Source organism: Mastomys coucha, chromosome X (genome assembly GCF_008632895.1).
Source record: "Mastomys coucha isolate ucsf_1 chromosome X, UCSF_Mcou_1, whole genome shotgun sequence".
In the NCBI taxonomy this organism is placed as follows: domain Eukaryota; kingdom Metazoa; phylum Chordata; class Mammalia; order Rodentia; family Muridae; genus Mastomys; species Mastomys coucha.
This window is the reverse complement of record NC_045030.1, coordinates 127,001,503-127,019,380: the sequence shown is the minus strand read 5'-3', so window position 1 is coordinate 127,019,380 and position 17,878 is coordinate 127,001,503. Positions and strand designations below refer to the sequence as shown.

The window sequence follows — 17,878 nt, the reverse complement described above, 5'->3', positions numbered from 1 at the left end:
GATGGATTTTAGCACCACTATGTTTGCATCCCTGCTATCTCCTCAAAGTAAGGAAGGCCAGCTGTGCTACTTTTTTCCACAGCTGCAATGTTCTTTTCCTCAAGCCTGTTCGCTGCACTGCTGGCTAATATCAACTCCTGGAGTGCTTTTGGAGCCATATCAAGTAGAGCATGAGGCTGTAGCTCAAAGAAAACACAACGGTAATTGAGCAACACATCAGAAGCAGTTTAGAAAAGAAAATGAAGCCTGGCTTCTAAGCTATGCATGTTGGTTTTCTTCACTACCAAAATAGTACAGGAGTTCTGTAGCATGAGGCACAGCGCCATGTATGCGGTCAGTACTTGGTACATGTTTTTCAGATAAATAGGAGAAAGGAGCAGAGGGAAACTATTTATTTTCATTAAAATTTTTCTTTTAAAGCAGCAATTTCTGAACAACAGTATGCATCAGTAAAGGCAGTCGGTTGCTCTATCTATATTGAAGTTCCAAATATTAGCATATATGTAACAGGTGGTTAGTGACAGAAGTGTCTGGAAAACACTCTGAATTATACTTCCTTAGCTCCAGTTACCATACTTTTTTTTTTGACTCTTCTTAGTGATAAATGGCATTCTCTAGGTATGTGGGATCACCTATTAGAGATTTGACCTGTATCCTTTCAGATTCTTCTGTCTTTTGCAAAAGTAATATTTTAAAGGACACATACAGGTTAGTATGAGTATAATGTTCTTCCATCAAACACATGTATAGGACTCTGCTCTAGGTGTTTTAAGGCGAGCTTGTCCCTCTGCTGGCCACCAGAGCACTAATAGAAACATTTGCATTTACAATACCATTGAAAACAGGTGCCCCTAATTTATTGTCCCACAAAAGTTGTTTTACAAGTGTCTCATCTCCCAAGAGGCACACAGGTAATAAAGCAAGTGAAATCAGCATTTTTATGCCAGGGCATAAATTGTTATTTGTTTTGGGTGAGTAGCCATTTACCAGGCTCTTTTACTGTTTGCAGCTTCTTGCTCACTGGTTCTTAAACTGCCTTACACAAATCCATTCATTAAGCCACTAAATGTCCCTACAAGATCACAGTAAGCAGTACTTAGTTTGTCAGATGGGCAAACTGATCTTTAAATGAGTTAACTATCCTGAGGTTTGAAGGGGTAGTGGCTATACCTTTGTGAATTTTCTTCTTTTGCTCACAACAGCAGTTCCTTAGATCATAGTAGCTAATCTTTCCCTGTTTTAATATTTTCTATTTTTTACCTGGAACTCCTACCTCCCCAGAAGCCTCGAGGTTGATTGCAGCATTCTGATGCATATAAAATGGATGACAAAATTTTAAAAAGGCAGATTTAAAACCAATTAGGAGAAGTGAGATAGAGATCACCAGCTTCCAGGCTGATAACTCAGTGCAATTAAACATTATGCTTACCTTGAAGCTTTTGAGAAGCCAAGCCAAAATGAAAAGTGCATCAGGTCATATAGTTTTTATCATTCAATAAGGCAAGGACATATATTTGACAGGAGATTTATTTTCCTGTTTCCCAATTTTAGGAGAAAAGACATAATGGACAATGGCTCACAAGTGTTTACAGAAGATAGGAAAATTCATTAAATAAATATAAAATTCTTATAATAATCCCATAAAATACCATGGCTATATTATTTAACTGCAATGTGAATGAAACATTATAATACATAATAGTGATCATATTAAGTAATGCTAATTTCTTTGGACATCGATTTCTATCTGGTTTTTCATGCAAAGTATCTTACTGAGTCTTCAGGATGATCTTGTGAGGGAGATTTTTATGAAGTGAATCTATCAAGGCAAGGAAATCAAGGATTAGATGTGGAGCCTAGAGCCACACAAAGTGACAGATTGTACATTATCACTTGCCCTAATGACTTCAACTTTGGCTTTTGTCTGCCTACCATGTTACACTAATACTGGTGAAAGAATGTAGAACAGTTGTTCTCAACCGAGAGTGATTTGCAGTGTTTCCCTGGAGAGATTTTTAATTGCTAAACTTCGTGGTGGTCATCACTGACAACTAATGGGCAAAGGCCAAAAGACCCATTAAACATCTCATAATGCACAGGATGTACACAACAGAGAATTATGTGACCTAAAAATTCAATAGTACCAAGATTAAGAAGCCCTACTCTAAGGGATGGCCAATTACATTTGTCTTCAGACTATTTCATTCACTATCATATAACTCAAGCAAATTTTGGCAACTACTGAAGTACATTCAATTTAGCCTTGAGTTCTTTGGCTTAACACGGCAGTTTTTGTGCTGAAGGTTTAAAGAAATTTTCATTATGTTTCACAACCAGATAATATAGGTTGAAAGCTAATATTTATCATAAAAATGGAACAGTCTGTAATAACATGCAGGCAGGTCATTGGTTCTCTGTTGAGGTATTATGAATGCTTGTAGGCAGGGCCAATTTTTATTTCTAAAATATAAACTTTGAATCTATTTAAATTTTGGATGAGTGTATATAGGAAACCATAGAATCTGTGCCATGAAGCTAGGAATGGTAAAAAAAAAACTTTAAATCATGAGTTTCCAATTGGTCTTTTTGACCATGAAAGAATTATAGGATATTCTTAAATACTTACATCCTGGTAGATTGATTGGACTGAGATTTCTCTGTGACATAATTTGGAGGAGCTGAGTAAATTGGTCTGTTGAGTGATTTGGATTTTAAAGACTGATGCTCAGATATATTTTCTGAAATAATTAACTAATAGGACAGTACATTACATCACCAGACTCCTCATTTTCTTATAACCATAGCTTTCCAGTTTTCTTTTGATCTTTCAGTTTTTATGTTTATGTCACCAAGCATTCACCAATTCAAAGTTGGTCTTGAGTTAATTTTATAGGCTTCCTCTAGGACAAATGTGCAGAGTGACAGTGTCCCTGGTCCATGGCATAGCTATCACCATATGCAGTGAACTTTTTAATGCCTCTGAGAGGCAGGGCTGTAAATGTTCAAAGTTTAAAACATTGATTCATGTAGTTGTGGAGTTTTCAGAAATTTTATGCTTGGTCACCAATAAACTAGAAGATGCTGATGGTATAATTTGAAAGCCTGAAAATTAGAAACCCAGTTGTAGAGATTCCAGTCTGAGCCTGGAAGCCTGAAAATGAGGAGTTCTGAATATGGGAGAATATTGATGTCCCAGTTCAAGTAGTAAGGATATTCAACCTTTTGCTTATTGTTCTTTTCAGGACGTCTTCAATGGATTGGATGAATCCTACCAACATTGGGGAAAGATTCATGCTTTACTCAGTTCTTCAATCTAAATGCTAATCTCTTCAGCTAACACACTCAAAGACACATTCTGAAATAAGGCGTAACTAGCTACCTGGATCACCCTTTGCCCAGGCAAATAGAAACATAAAATTAGACCAAACCCATTCTGTGCACCAATGATTTCCTCAGCTACATCCAGTCATCCTTTTCTTTGAGTGGTCCCTCCGCCATTTTTACTCAAAACTGACAGGGGAGCCAGATGTGGTATTTTAGGCTTGTAATTCCAAGATGCAGGAGAAGCCTGAAGAAGGGACTTGTCACAAGTTCAAAGGCCAATGTTGACTACATATCAAGGTCACGGTCAACCTGGGGTACAGAATGAGACTCTGTAAGCAATCAAAGAAGCAAGAGACTCACCTGGTTTTCTTCAACCCTGATCATCCTTTTAATTTTAATTACACTACCTTAGTTTCCACCATTTTTGCTTTTTATAGTTGATGATTAGTAGATTCTCTAGAGAAACAATTTTAACCACTGACATTTGACAAGCTGAGTTTGGTCTTAGATGTGCTGCACTTGTTTTGTTTTGTTTTGTTTTGTTTCGTTTTGTCATCAGTGTGACCTTGTGCAAGTTATTTAACGTCTATAAAACTCTGTTGTCTCATGTATAAATAAGAATATTATTAGCATCTTTTCTTTATACAGCCAATATGACTTAGAAAGTTAATGGTGATTTATTAAAACAGTAACTCATGGACAGTAATTTCTCAGAAAACATTAACTATTTCTATTTGACTTTAATTGTGTAAGAATGGGAGAAAACTAGAATTGTGATATTCTTTAGAAATATTTTTAGATTTCGATCTCCAACTACCTTGCCTGTGGTGAAGCACTAAAAAGAAGCAAATGAACATGTTAGCTGTATCAGCATCCAATACTGAGAACCTCTTTTTATTGTTAAATTCTATTATCTTCTAACAGAAATGTCTCTTCTTCATATTTCTACCCTTTTGGACAATCTAGCTACTGCTGGACCCCATACAGAGCTGACATCATCCTGGCTAGGAAAGATTTTAAGAGTAAGATCTATCGCAGTTGTAAATTAACATACTTTCTTCAACCCAGCAGCTCCACCTTCAAGGACCTAGAGGGCAACAGCCTGAAGGATAGTGGGCATGAGGAGAGTGACCAGACTGACAGTGAGCACGATGTCCAGAGGAGCCTGTACTGTGATACTGCTGTGAATGATGTCCTGAACACCAGTGTGACCTCCATGGGATCTCAGATGCCTGACCATGGTAAGGGCTGGACAATTTTAAGTTGAAACTGTGTGCTCCAAAGAACCCAGAGTCTTTCTAGATTCATTGTACTACTTTATTGCCTTGCATATGTTATTAGTTTGTTCACCTATTGGCAGCATCTAGAGAGTTTTGAGATGTACAACATCTATTGGGATAAGTCTACCCCCTTGTATAACATTGGGGGCATTTTATAAGCTGACTGCATCTACATTCTCTTTCATAATAACTGCACTGAGCACATAGGAAGTAAGCAGATGCTTTCTCACCAGGAATAATTGACTGTTTATGCTATAGTGCATGGATTCAGCTGATCAATTAAATTGCATAGAACATAGCTCCAATGAGACCAGAGAGGTGGGGTTTCTTTCTCTACTAGTCTGGTTAACTTACCCCAGCGACTGTTCTCTGCTCACAGATCATGTAGTCTTTCCTGGGGATACAAAGTGCTAGACTTTACATTTTGCCCACAGGGTTGCTATTCCAAAGCCAGGGAACCACTGCAGAAGTCTATGTCTTTGGTTACAGGGGAGGCAGGCTAAGAGAATGTGACTGACTCCGTGCAAACCCTTCTGTTATTGTTAAATGAGTCTCAAAGCACATGTAAGGAGCCACATCCTCATGTACGAAAAGAGGCTGTTTTTATGAATCCATATACAACTACTTTTAGGAAGACGTGTTCTTTAAAACTGTGTGAGGCAGAAACCAGGGTATTAAAACACTAGCAGAGTTGAGCTGAGGTAGATTGTTCATATGGACTTGGGCACAAATGTCATTTTCAATATTTTACTGATGTAAACATGGTATGCAACCAGCCTGTCTTTTCCAATTAAGAAGTATGAATTCAATTTGGTGTTTAGGCTCAGTGAAGCTTCAGAATGCTTGGCTATGTCTTGAGAAAAGCTAGTCTCATGCTCAGCTGGAGGCCCTACTGCTAAAAGTCTTAAAGATGAGAAAACAAAATCTGGTGATTACGTGCTGGTCTTCAGCTGTCTCATTTTACTGTAAACATCATTAAACTCTTTTGTTTTGGTTTTCTAAATGAATCCAAAAAATGTCTGATTCACAAAACAAAATGTTTTTCATGGAAAAAAATTAGCCAGTGTAAATTCTATTAAATTGTCTAATCCATTCCCTCCTCAGGAGATCCAAGTGTCAAAGTCTGTAATATAGAGAGGTCACTTCCAATTGTACCCTGCTTCTTTCCTTAATTGGCGAGTGGTGACATCTGCAGAGATAATATACTTTCTGGGAAACCTTACTATATGACTGAGGATGAAAAAAATTAAACATTTATATAGCTGAAACAGAGGCAATTTAATTCTTAGAGGATGCAGACAGATATGTATCATTTCCTACTCATGTGTATCTCAAAGAAAGGCTTTCTTCATTTAGATCAGAAAGGTTTTCTCTTAGATGCTCTCTAAAATGAAATTACTTCAGGAAAGAAAATCGCTGTAATTGATTCTCACTTTATGCCTGGCTAGACCAACATCTGTTTTAATTTTTTGTCACATTTCTCTAGGAAAGCAGTATCTGTGGGTTGCAGCTAGATGTTCTGAGTGTTTCTTACAAATGGGTTGCCTTATGTACTGTGTAGCTTAAATACCAGCAAGAGTATTAGAAAATGAATATATGACAGCATCCAAAGGCTCTCTTACATAAAACTGATGATTTCACATACACTCATGCACATTGACACATTTTCTTTGCTATAGCATTTTGACATCTTTATTTTTGTGTATTTGATTTACAAGCTTATAATTTCATTTTTTATTGTTCCAGCAATGGCTAAACTTTGAACCAAAACTTGAGTTGGTCCTTTTGAGTCTGAGTGACAAAAGAAATCATACTCTTGTTTAAATCTTAGTCTTTACCTTGTGACACCTACAACTTCTGATGATTTTATAATAATGCATAACTGTGTATTCAAAGCCAACCCCAGGCTTTCTGCAAGAACTGCTAACTTGGGTTGATTATTAGTACTCAAAATAATGAGAAAAAACCCCAAACCCAAACCCAAACCAAACAAGCAATGAAAACAACAACAACAACAAAACAACCAATGATTCCAACTGTTTACATTTTATAGTATTTATTGTCTCAAAACTGTATTCATATGTGTATTTTATTTTATGCTAAGGCTCAATAGTTGAAATGCACTCACTAGGATAATTTACCATACAATCCTGATCTTGAATTCTTCAGACAAAACTCTGAATCTGATACTTCTTTTTGTTTGTGAGAACTATTGCAACAAATACAAATACAATACCAAATACAACTAACAAAGGGTATAAAGTCTTACATCACTGTATTAGGGAGTTTGGCTCATCTTACATGCCATAACTGTTAGTCTTTCTTATGACATTTCTACTTTCAACATTAGCATTACCCCTTTTTCTGTACATGTAAGAACATGTATTTGATGGGAAATCTCAGGAATGTCAAAAAAAAAGGATTTTTATGTACCCATTATTCTTTTCCCTTGAGTTGGCAGAAATGGCTTGTTATATGATCTCATTGTATTGTCAGTATTTAAGATCGTGGAGATTATATTTGGTTCACTCCTTTTGAGAGACCCTGGAGCCCTAGGCTTCACTGAACTGCTTTAAGTAACTTCAGTATTTGTCTTTATAACTTTGCTACAGCATGTGAATGCTCAGTGTGGCTGACAAGGGGATTTTCTGTCTTGAGTTAAGGCCCAATGTCTTAGTTTTCAGTAGCTTTTCTGTGAGAGTCCTCCTAGGCAGAGAAACTCTAGAATTACTATGTTCAGTAAGGGAAGGAGACTATTTAAAAGACTTTAAAATTCAAAGGACAAAACCCAGATATTTAGACACTGGAGAGTTTGGATTGTGTTTTGATTATTTTACAAAAACATATTTGTGATCTCGGTCAGGATGCCAAAGAAGGGATGAAGAGTCTCTGCTTTCTACATCTACTCTAAACCATTGCATCTCTCTTAAGTTTGAAACTAAGTCAGTAGGTGGGTAACCTTGTTGAGCTTAATTCCCTGCTTGCCATAGAACTCCAGCTTTATTTGCCATCCATCATGCCCATAAATTAATATGGCTTGTGTAGGTTTGTCCCCAGTCCTATGGATTTCGTGACTTCCTGGAAAAGATGATCTTTAGCCTAAACTTCCACTTGACATACTATACTGTTTAGAATATTATCTCTCAATTAGTCTCAAAGCACCTTGAGAACAAGTGTTACCACATTTGGCAAAGCTTCTTTTCTGCTTGGAGTGATTTGATGCTGAGCTTGGACATCACAATCACATCTCTTCACACACACACACACACACAGAAACACACACACACACACACACACACACAATTAGATAATTTCTTTATTACATTTCAAATGTTATCCCCTTTATTGGTTTCCCCTCTGAAAAAAAGTTATATTCCCTCCCCCCTCCCCCTGCTCACCAACCCACCCTCTCCCACTTCCTGGCCTTGGCATTCCCCTACACTGAGGAATAAACCCTCACAGGACCATGGGCCTCTCCTCCCACTGATGACCGACTAGGTCATCCTCTGCTACATATGCTGCTGGAGCCATGAGTCCCCCCATGTGTACTCTTTGGTTGGTGGTTTAGTCCCTGGGAGCTCTGGGGATACTAGTTAGTTCATATTGTTGTTCATCCTAAGGGGCTGCAAACCTTCAGCTCCTTGGATCCTTTCTCTAGCTCCTTCACTGGGGACCTGTGCTCAGTCTAATGGATGGCTGTGAGCCTCCACTTCTGTATTAGTCAGGTACTGGCAGAGTTTCTTAGGAGACAGCTATATCAGGCTTCTGTTAGCAAGCACTTCTTGGCATCCACAATAGTGTCTGGGTTTGGTGATTGTATTTGGGAAGGATCCCCAGGTGGGGCAGTCTCTGGATTGTCCTTTCTTCAGTCTCTGCTCCACACTTTGTCTCTGCAACTCCTTCCATGGGTATTTTGTTTCCCTTCTACAATCACATCTCTTCACCAATTCATTCCCTATCTGATTTTATTTAGTAAGTTTACCATTTTCCTGAGAAGATAAGAATATTGACTCCTTTAATGCCTAAAATTGGCAATAGGGTAGCAAGTGATGTCTAAGGCTCCAGATTTTGTTGCATAATTGAGGATATTAACAGATTGAATTTCTCCTTAGCAAATTTTTCTCTGAGATGACTAGTGCTGGCCTTAGTAGATCTCTTTTTTCCCTCTTAGTAGATCTCTTGTATACTTTTTTTTGCAAGGCCATTTATGGTGATGTGGATATTGTATTATGCTTAAATGTATTATATGTATATATATATATATATATGTGTGTATATATATATATATATGAAACTAAAGTTTATGGGGATCATATCTTAGAACTGCACACTAGTTCCAAGTAATTTGTTTCAAATCACACTCAATTTACTTATGATTTTAATTATTGATTATAAATTCATCTACTGAAAAGCTGACTGTAATTGCTCTAATATGAACCTAATTTTGAGTTCACTACAACACTGAGTTGGTTTCTTTCCCATACTAATTGGTACCAAATAGAAGCAATACACAGAAACTTCCAGTGATGTGCTTTTCACATCCAAGTATACCCAATGCAAGATAATCATTGCTTCATTTAGGGAAGAAGTTTTAACAGGGAAGTGTTAAGTTCTGCATTTTGCTTAACTTATTTACAAAGGAAATCACCTAAATATTACTTAATGTATTTTCTTTGTAAAATATGGATCCTAAGAACTTGGTGTGCACCTGATGCGACTGCTGCTACACCATTGCCATAAAAATGTCCCATAGTCTTCATTCCATATATAGACTAATGTCAACCACAAGTATATTAAGATGTTTATACTCAACACTCTATCAACAGTGTGGAATTTCATTTTCTCTAGTCTATTAATGAAATTAGGAAAAAAAAAGAAATTAGGATTCAGTGACTGAACATCTTTCTTTATCTCTTTATCTATCCCCCTGACTTACCTTTCACCTCACTAAATTTCTAAACACTCATTTCAATTAATCTCTTGGCAAAACAGGGAGCTCTCAGTGGAGAATATTTTGTGACATTGCAAAGCGGTATGCTGCTGGGCTCCAGAAATTGTATCTCTGACCAGATGTTCATAGAGTAATTGAAAATTCCATTTTATCAGAATAGCATTTGCTGTCAAAAAGTTTTATCTTTACTTCAACAAAGAGGTTGATTAGATCCCCCTGGACCTGAATTAGCATCTTTGAGGCTAGATATACTGTTTTGCAATTCATGTGGTTATTTCTTTCCTAGTTTTGCTCATATAGAAACTTTTAAAAATATTTTCATCTTCTTACAAATATACACATTGAAATGTTTAATTACTTGAGCATAAAGTCAGATTTACAATGTTACTCCAGGTAGTAGAGTGTTTTGATATTAAGTAGGCATAAGACATGCACAAAATACTAATTCTTCATTCGAAAATTTAAAAAATAATATTACATTTATTAATTTGTGTATATGTGTGTATCTGTGTCTGTCTGTCTGTCTATCTCTTTCTCTCTCTCTCTCCCTCTCTCTCTCTCTCTCTCTCTCTCTCTCTCTGTGTGTGTGTGTATGTGTGAGGGGGGGGGAGAGTTTTTGAGTAGTGACAAACATGTTTATGTTAGAGGACAACTTGGGGAAAATTGGTTCTCTTTTTCCACCATGTGGGTCATGGAGATTGAACTGTAAAAGCCTATACTAACTGACCCATCTGCCATTCCTCATTCAACAATATTTTTGAGGGCTCGTGTGTATGGCTCTGAAAAATGAATGTGTTAACTCTGATCTTACTGACCTGCTAAAGTACCATGTTTTCACTTTGACTTACTTAGGCTCTACTGAGATGACTCAATAATAAAATTATTAATATTATGCCAATACAAAAGACTTTATGAAAATATCTCCTGATGTAATTTATGCAACAATATCAGAAAACATTTTAAAACATACTTGTTCTGAGGTTGAATTTCCCGTTCATCTTTAATTTCCCCATAGGATGATAGGTTTCTTACCTTGCTGGTTTATGGCTGTTCAATGCCTACTTCAACTTTTTTATGATGCCCAGAAATATTTATTTTTCTCTATGTTAAAAAGTTATTTATAACTTTGAAGCTAGGGAGAGAGGTGAGAGGTATAGCTTATTTTTTTGTCAACTACATTGTATTAGATAATAGGATTTTTATGAAGCATTATTTATATTTTATTAAGACAGTCATTGATTTCCTTAGAAAGTTGCTATAACTAGTGAAATATCTTTGACATTAGCAGTTATTCACTTTTTTATACTTTATCATCAGTTTTTCTTCATGTAAGACATTTGGAGTAAAACCAGCTGATTATCTTCTTTCAAATAGGAAAAGTACGTGTGTGTGTGTGTGTGTGTGTGTGTGTGTGTGTGTGTGTGTGTGTGTGTGATACACACAGTGTTTTTATAATCCCTTTGGAACTTTTAGTTGCTTCATATTCAAGGGCATTTGCAAATTTACTATTAATACCAGTTAAGATAAAAGATTCATTATTCATCCAGAGAATGCCATGTGCTATCTTGATTAGATTACACTATGAATTGCATTGTTTTTAAGCACCAGAAGATAGAGGAGGGAGCACAATGAACAATTTAGAGTTTGAGTCTGTAGGAGTTTATGAACCAGTAGCATAAATGGTCCAGTATGGAATAGACTGCCATATGATCAGTGAAGAAATCAATTAAGATTATTTGAACTGGAAAGCAAAATGCATTTTAAAAGATACTTTGGTGAAATGGGATCCCATTGGAGAAATAGCAGGAAGCCCAAGATTATATGCTAGATAAAATTATGCTGTATTTGGGTGATTTGCTAGGTGAATCTTTTCCAGATGTTGCATGCAGAAGTAAGTTCTGTAGGCTAGGATGAATAGATATGCTGCCATCAGGATAACAGTCAAAATGGTGGCTTCTTAATTTTTTCCACTCTTGACTTATTTCTCCTGTAAAAAGGTGTAAAGGACTTGAAGTATATATATGCACCAAATACGTATATAAGTAAATCCTTTCCTAATCATAAATCATAGCCAAATTTATTTTAAAAATATATATTTGTATATACATACTTTTAACATTTATTAAATATTAAAGAAAATTTGCATATGAATAATGTGAATTTACTCATTTATTTTTACATAAGGAGTTAAATATTGGGTAGATATTTTATACTGTAGGATATAGAAACTTAATTCTTTTAAATTTAGTTTACAAATAGTATGATTTTTATAACCATCAATGAGAACACTGCTTTGTACAAATACACAGCGCAAAATGGCAAAAGTATAAGAATTCTTCAGTATCATGTTCTAATCCCAAGTCAGAGTTCTTTAATAATTTTTTAAATAAATGAAACTCAGGTCAGCAACTTAAACATCCCATTTTAAAAATAAGGCATTCTAAGGCAATATAATTCAAAATATACTAATTTAATATTTGCTGAGGAATTATGCGAGAAAAAATAATAAAAGCCTTTGTTTTGTGTGATTAAGTCCTGTTGTTTTCTAGAATAACAGTGCAATAAACATGGAATTTTCTACCATTCAATATTCTGACCAAGGCTTCAAGTAGTGTTAGTTGGTGTTATGTGGTGCTATGGTATGCACAACGTAAAGTACGCATGTTGTGTTGTAACAACCAGAGCTGCGATACTATTGCCGGATTCAACATGAACTATCATTGCCCGAAATACCTCAGATTCAGCATGTCTCTAATTCAAATTAATGTATAGTTGCTGTGTAACCAGTGATATTTAACTGGTGTCACTTTTTCTATAGTCACCACTTTCAGTTACATGATTTTATATGAGATCGTGACCCATAGCCTAAGAGGTTATAATATTGACTGCTTCACATGCTTAAAAGATGCACTAAAATAGGATGATCATTATCCTTTTTGAAACTCTTCTTTTATATAAACTTATTTCTGTCTACAGTTATAAAAACTGTGAACCATTATAACTCATCAGGATAGAGAAGCATGAGTCTAAACAGTGTTTAAATATTTGTATTTTTTTATTCTTTCTCCTTTAGTACAGTTACTATGAAATAAATATGGGGAATTAAGTATGCTAACAGTTTAAGAAGCAATTTAAAGAATATCAGAATTATACAGCATCTTTTAGTACGTGGGCCCTAGCAAGATGGAGTTTCTTTTGCCATACTTGTTTTTCAGTCATCAAGAATTAGTTTTTCCCCTGGTGTTTTAAATCTCTGTCTTCACCATGAGTCTAGTACACATCGAGCCAGGGATAGCCTGTTGATATAGCCACACTGAAAAGGTAAATTTTCTACAAGGAATTATTTTCACTTTTTCTTCATGTAAGACTTCACAATAAATCTCCAGCTTAGAAAAAAAAAATAACAGCAAATACCAGGTCAGACAATGTTTAAGTGGGCCTCTAGGGCAAAGAGAAACATTGCTTGTTAAGGTACTATCCACAGGCTCTTATAGAGATGTTTTCAGAGGTCCTGAATAATCTAGAAGTTGATCATACATGACCTTCTAAAACTCAAGGTGAGTGGAAACGACAGACACTCCTTTTTTGTAACTTGGAAGAATAGTATCTCAAAAGCCAATTATTCTGCTAAGTGAATAGAATATAAAATTGTTATTCACAGCGAGGGGCTGGGGAGATGACTCAGCAGGCAAGAACACTGTGTTTAAGCATGGTGGCCTGACGTTAAATTATCAGAACCTAGTTAACAATTTGGATATGATTTTCCGAACCTGTAGCACTCAGTGGTGGGAGGTTGCAGAAACTCAGAAAATGGTTAAAGCTTACTGACCACTGGCCAAACTCAAGATTTACCTGGAGTCTCTGTCTCAAGGGGACAAGCACAGAACACCTGAAATCCTTCTCTTGTCTCTGTGCTTATGCACATGCACACACACACATATCCCTTCTCACACGTGTGTGCACATACACCCCCAAGAGAGAGAAATTAAATAAATAAAAAAGAAAATTGACAATGAAATGGTCTCTAGAGTTATCAAGCATATCTTTTGAGGATAGCCATCTATGTGTAGGTGACAAATTCAAAAGGGCATTGCGGGAGATTTAAGGTTTTATGATGAACTCTGGACATCATTTAGAAATAGACAGGTCAAAGATCTACTATGTGCCTAGAGGTATGTACAAGCTGGCATGTAGCAGAGGTGACTTGAAAGGCACTGGATCCAGGAGGTACTAAAGGAGTTTATCACAAATTGAACTCTGAATTCACACTGCCACATTGAAGAGGCTTTTTGAGAGACTGTCTCTTAAGGATCCCTATAATCAGAAATAATACTTCTACTTTGTTATCCTTCACAAGGTTTGGTAACAGGCAGACTGCTAAATAAAAAAAAGTAGACATTATTTAGTTGAAAGTCTTGTTTTTAATCTAAGTAATACCCACTTCAAAGCAACCGAGATTACTTGGATTTCTGTCTCAACTTAAGTGGAAAAATTTCCACATGGTTGAAGTTAGAGCCCTATACGTAAGTTTATGGGCTCTTAGTCCAACAGACTAAACCCTAGTGGCTTTCTGAACTGTGGCCTACAATCTAGTCTCCAAGTCTTATGGGAGTATAATTGAAATCTGGTTTGACTGAAAGGATAATTTATAATGCTGTTTCTTTTAAGTGAAAATCTGTAAGCATACGTTGCTCTAATTACCTGGGAAAACTTGGTAGCCCTAATTGATTATAGCAAGGCAGCTTCCCAGGCATTAGTTTGCAAATTCCAAATCTGTGCCAGAAATCTCCTTTCCAACTTCTCTGCTGCCATTTTCTCAATCTCTATATTTTTCTTCCCTTCAATAGATGTTGGATGACTTGCTTCCCTCTCTGCTCTTCAGTCTGTAAAATTACTAACCTGTGTGAACAACAGAATCTTTCCATTTTAATACATGGGAAAGAGGGAGAAGGGGAGAGATGGAGGTTCCAAGATATTTAGACTGGTCAAACTGTTCCAAGCCATCACCACCTGCTGTTTTTAATCATTAATGAGGCTGTCAGTTAGCTTTAATCTGGGAGATGAACCAAAAGAATGGTTTTGATTTTAATTTAATTTAAAAATGAGCTTATTGAGACAAAAAATGCCTCCAGCTTCTAAGAGTCAGGTTGTACCCTGCTGATAAACGAAAGCAAGCTAGCTACAGAAACACAACTATTACTGATATGCAAAAGTAAATTATTTTAAACTCAGGCAACTTTTGTTATTGCCATGACTAGCCAGAAAATTTAGTCCTTTTAATTTGAGCATTGATTGCATCCCACAGACACGCTGCATATAAATATCTGTTCCAATTTTTCTTTCTGGGAGAAAAACTGATGTACAAAACAGTTGAACAGCTGTATTAATGTCAGAATACAAATTGATGACAAAGTCCAGAGTGCAGCACAAAGTACAAATTATTTTTCTGGACTCAATGATCATCAGACTGTTTGTACATTTCAAAAAAGTTGAGTCATTATCTGTGAGTTCTCTATTAAGCCTGAGTTTTTGTATACTGGGTTATTTTGGTTAGTGGCAAAATGAGAACTCAGAAATACAATGCCTAAGCACCAAGTAGATTTCAGAGACCTATATCCAGGCCTTTGTGAGGGCTGTCAATATAGAAGGTTTCATTGTACCTGTCTGAGTTTCACCAAACACTTTCAGGTTTATAATTTACTTAAGCTGGAATTTAATGGAAAGAAAACCTTCCATTTGAGTTTTTTGACTGTAGAAAACATTACCATTGGGCCCTAGTTAACCCCAGGGTAGGTGTATCAAATCACACTAGTCTGCTAACACAGCAAGTGAGCACTTCCTGAACTCAGCTGCTAATCAATCTATTCAGCTACTGAGTCTGGAAATGGCCTGAACTACCAGAACAGGCACCAAAAAAACCAACACTTCAAACTCATCATCTCCTATTTAATCTTTTGGTGTTTCCTTTGTGATGCCAAGTAGTGACCCTTAAAATTGTCTGTTCAGGCTTTTTAAAAGAAATACAGTTTACTCTAAGGATTGTGTTAGTATAGTGCTTCCGGTTATCAAGGAAAATGACTGGACATTTTAGTAAAATTTGTGTGATTGATCTATATTTTTTTTCTGGGAAGTGAAATGCCAGAAAAGTTCTATATTCATATAATTTACAATGGTTTCCAGATTCTGATACTATGGAAGTGGACTGCGATTGTTTGCACCATGTCTACATCTAACATCAACACATGTATCTGTTGATGGTCTGCAGGTCCTATTCCAAGGCTGTAGCTGCAGCAAGCCTGCTAGAGCCTGTCTACCTGGTGTTTTGGACTGAATTTTGAGTAAAGTTAAAGTTCAGTTTTGTTTCCCATGTGATAATGGGTCAAAGATGAGAGTTGAAGTTTTGGAAGTGGAAGACATCTGCAAACAAGTGCTCCTTAACTCAAAATGATAGGTTGTCAGGTGGTCCATCCCACTGCTGAAAATACTGCATTTCCATAAAGAAGAATGAGGAGCAGCATTCTTTATCACTGTTAGTTCCCCATTCCACTCTCTGTTTGGTATGCCCAACACTTGGGAGTAACTACAGCATTAAAGAAATATCATTGTGAGCATTTGAAGCCTGTTGCACCCTGTCCCTTTGCTTATCCTTCTTTAGCACCTCATAGTGGTTTTTCTTTTGTATTCTAAATATGAATTATCTAAAATAAATGATTTACAGATCCTGTAGGACTGAATATCTAGATGAGAAATTAGCTGTCTCTTAAATGAGATTTACAAAGTTACAAAGTGTCTTACATAATTTCGAAAAGGAGAGCATCTTTGAGTGGAACAGTATTAATCATCATCTAGGATCCTTTAGAGCTTAAAATTCTCATACCAGACATTCAGCTATGGAACCAGATGTTTAACCTGTAGCATTATTGAGTCGTTCTGGCATCCTAAATTTCCATTGCCATAAATATAGAAGGATTGAAACCTTACAGTCTCTTGGAATAATTATGATAAGCAATTGATACTATAATGTATTATTTATCCTTTACAACAATTCTAAGTGCTAGACAAGCATAGAGTTAAAACCAAAATTCAAAGAATGAAAGCCATTTGAAGTGAGGAATAAAGTCAGAATCTCAGTACACTGAGAATTGTACAGAAAATTAGAATGAGGTGATGAGAGAGCAATGACATAAGCTCCACATATCTGTGGTTGAAACTAAGATCGGCAGGGATATAATGAGATATAATCAAGACTTCCTTTGATATGCCTGGTGTAAATAACACTTATAGGTAAGCCTGAGAATTCTGCTTCTCATTGGAGTCTTCTAGATTACACAGCGCCCTATAAATATAGGGTGTAGCCATTATAAACTGGCTCTAATGAAATACAAATAGTTTAATATTAATCCATAATACTCAAGATCAACATTGTCAGTCTTGCCACACAGCATGGGAAAAAAAAAAAAAAAGAATGCAGACTTTGGAATAGGACAAGTCTAAGTCCCAGGTTAACCTTTGATAATTGATGACTGTGGACCTCAGTTTAGTCACTTGTTTTTTTCTCATTTGCAAAATGGGAGAATGACAGAAATTACTTGTCAAGGTAGTTATGAGATGATTCACTTTGTCTATTTTCTGCCAAATATTAAGTACCAAAAGCATAAACAGTAGATTGAGTCAGTGGCCTAGCCTTTCCTTTCTGTTTGATCTCAGCATCCCTATTATCCAAAACTCCATATCTGTGATCCTTTGAACAAAGGCCAAGGCATTGAATTTCATGTTGATAGTTGAAATTTCAGGCACCCCACCTGAAGACAGTGAATATATGTCTTCAAATTCATATTAGGTTGTAAATGAATTTTATTAGATATTGTTCCAAACTGGAGATTATGGAGAGATGCAGGGAGGCTGACTTTCTAGATACTGAATATAGTCTTAGAGGATGGAAATGCATAGAAAAGGGAGGTCACACAACCTCACGAGTTTGCTCAGAGCAATTTGTGCCCTAAAGAACATTTGATAATTGTTATTTGATTTACTTATTGTGAAATGTATAGATGTTTGAAAGTTCAATTCCCTACCCAGTCATTTTTGTGAATCATCTCTCCTGAGATATAAAGAGATTATAAGATAGCCATGAATGACATGAAGTGAAGTATGAGGTAATGTAAATAAAAATTAAAATAAACATCCATATATTCTGGAACCCTTGTGAGGTAAGCAAATCTCTGTTACTTTAATAGTGGTGATTCTACTTAGCCTTCCCTAGGTCAAACAATGCACAGCTCAATCCTTAAGATGATATGTATTACTTTTGCCTCATTGCTCT

The 17,878-nt window shown here is 36.1% G+C and overlaps 1 protein-coding gene across 6 annotated transcripts in view; it reads left to right on the top strand.

The window, feature by feature from the left end:
* Pcdh19 (protocadherin 19) overlaps positions 1–17,878 on the top strand; it is a 105,959-nt gene that overhangs the window by 59,672 nt on the left and 28,409 nt on the right. For 3 of the 6 annotated variants that reach the window (XM_031367497.1, XM_031367480.1, XM_031367457.1), the window contains one exon: positions 4,396–4,565. In XM_031367497.1, coding sequence (XP_031223357.1) covers positions 4,396–4,565 — 170 coding nt within the window. Of the gene's footprint in view, positions 1–4,392; positions 4,566–17,878 lie in introns of all 6 variants that reach the window. The other 3 variants (XM_031367487.1, XM_031367468.1, XM_031367447.1) reach the window with 1 other exon arrangement.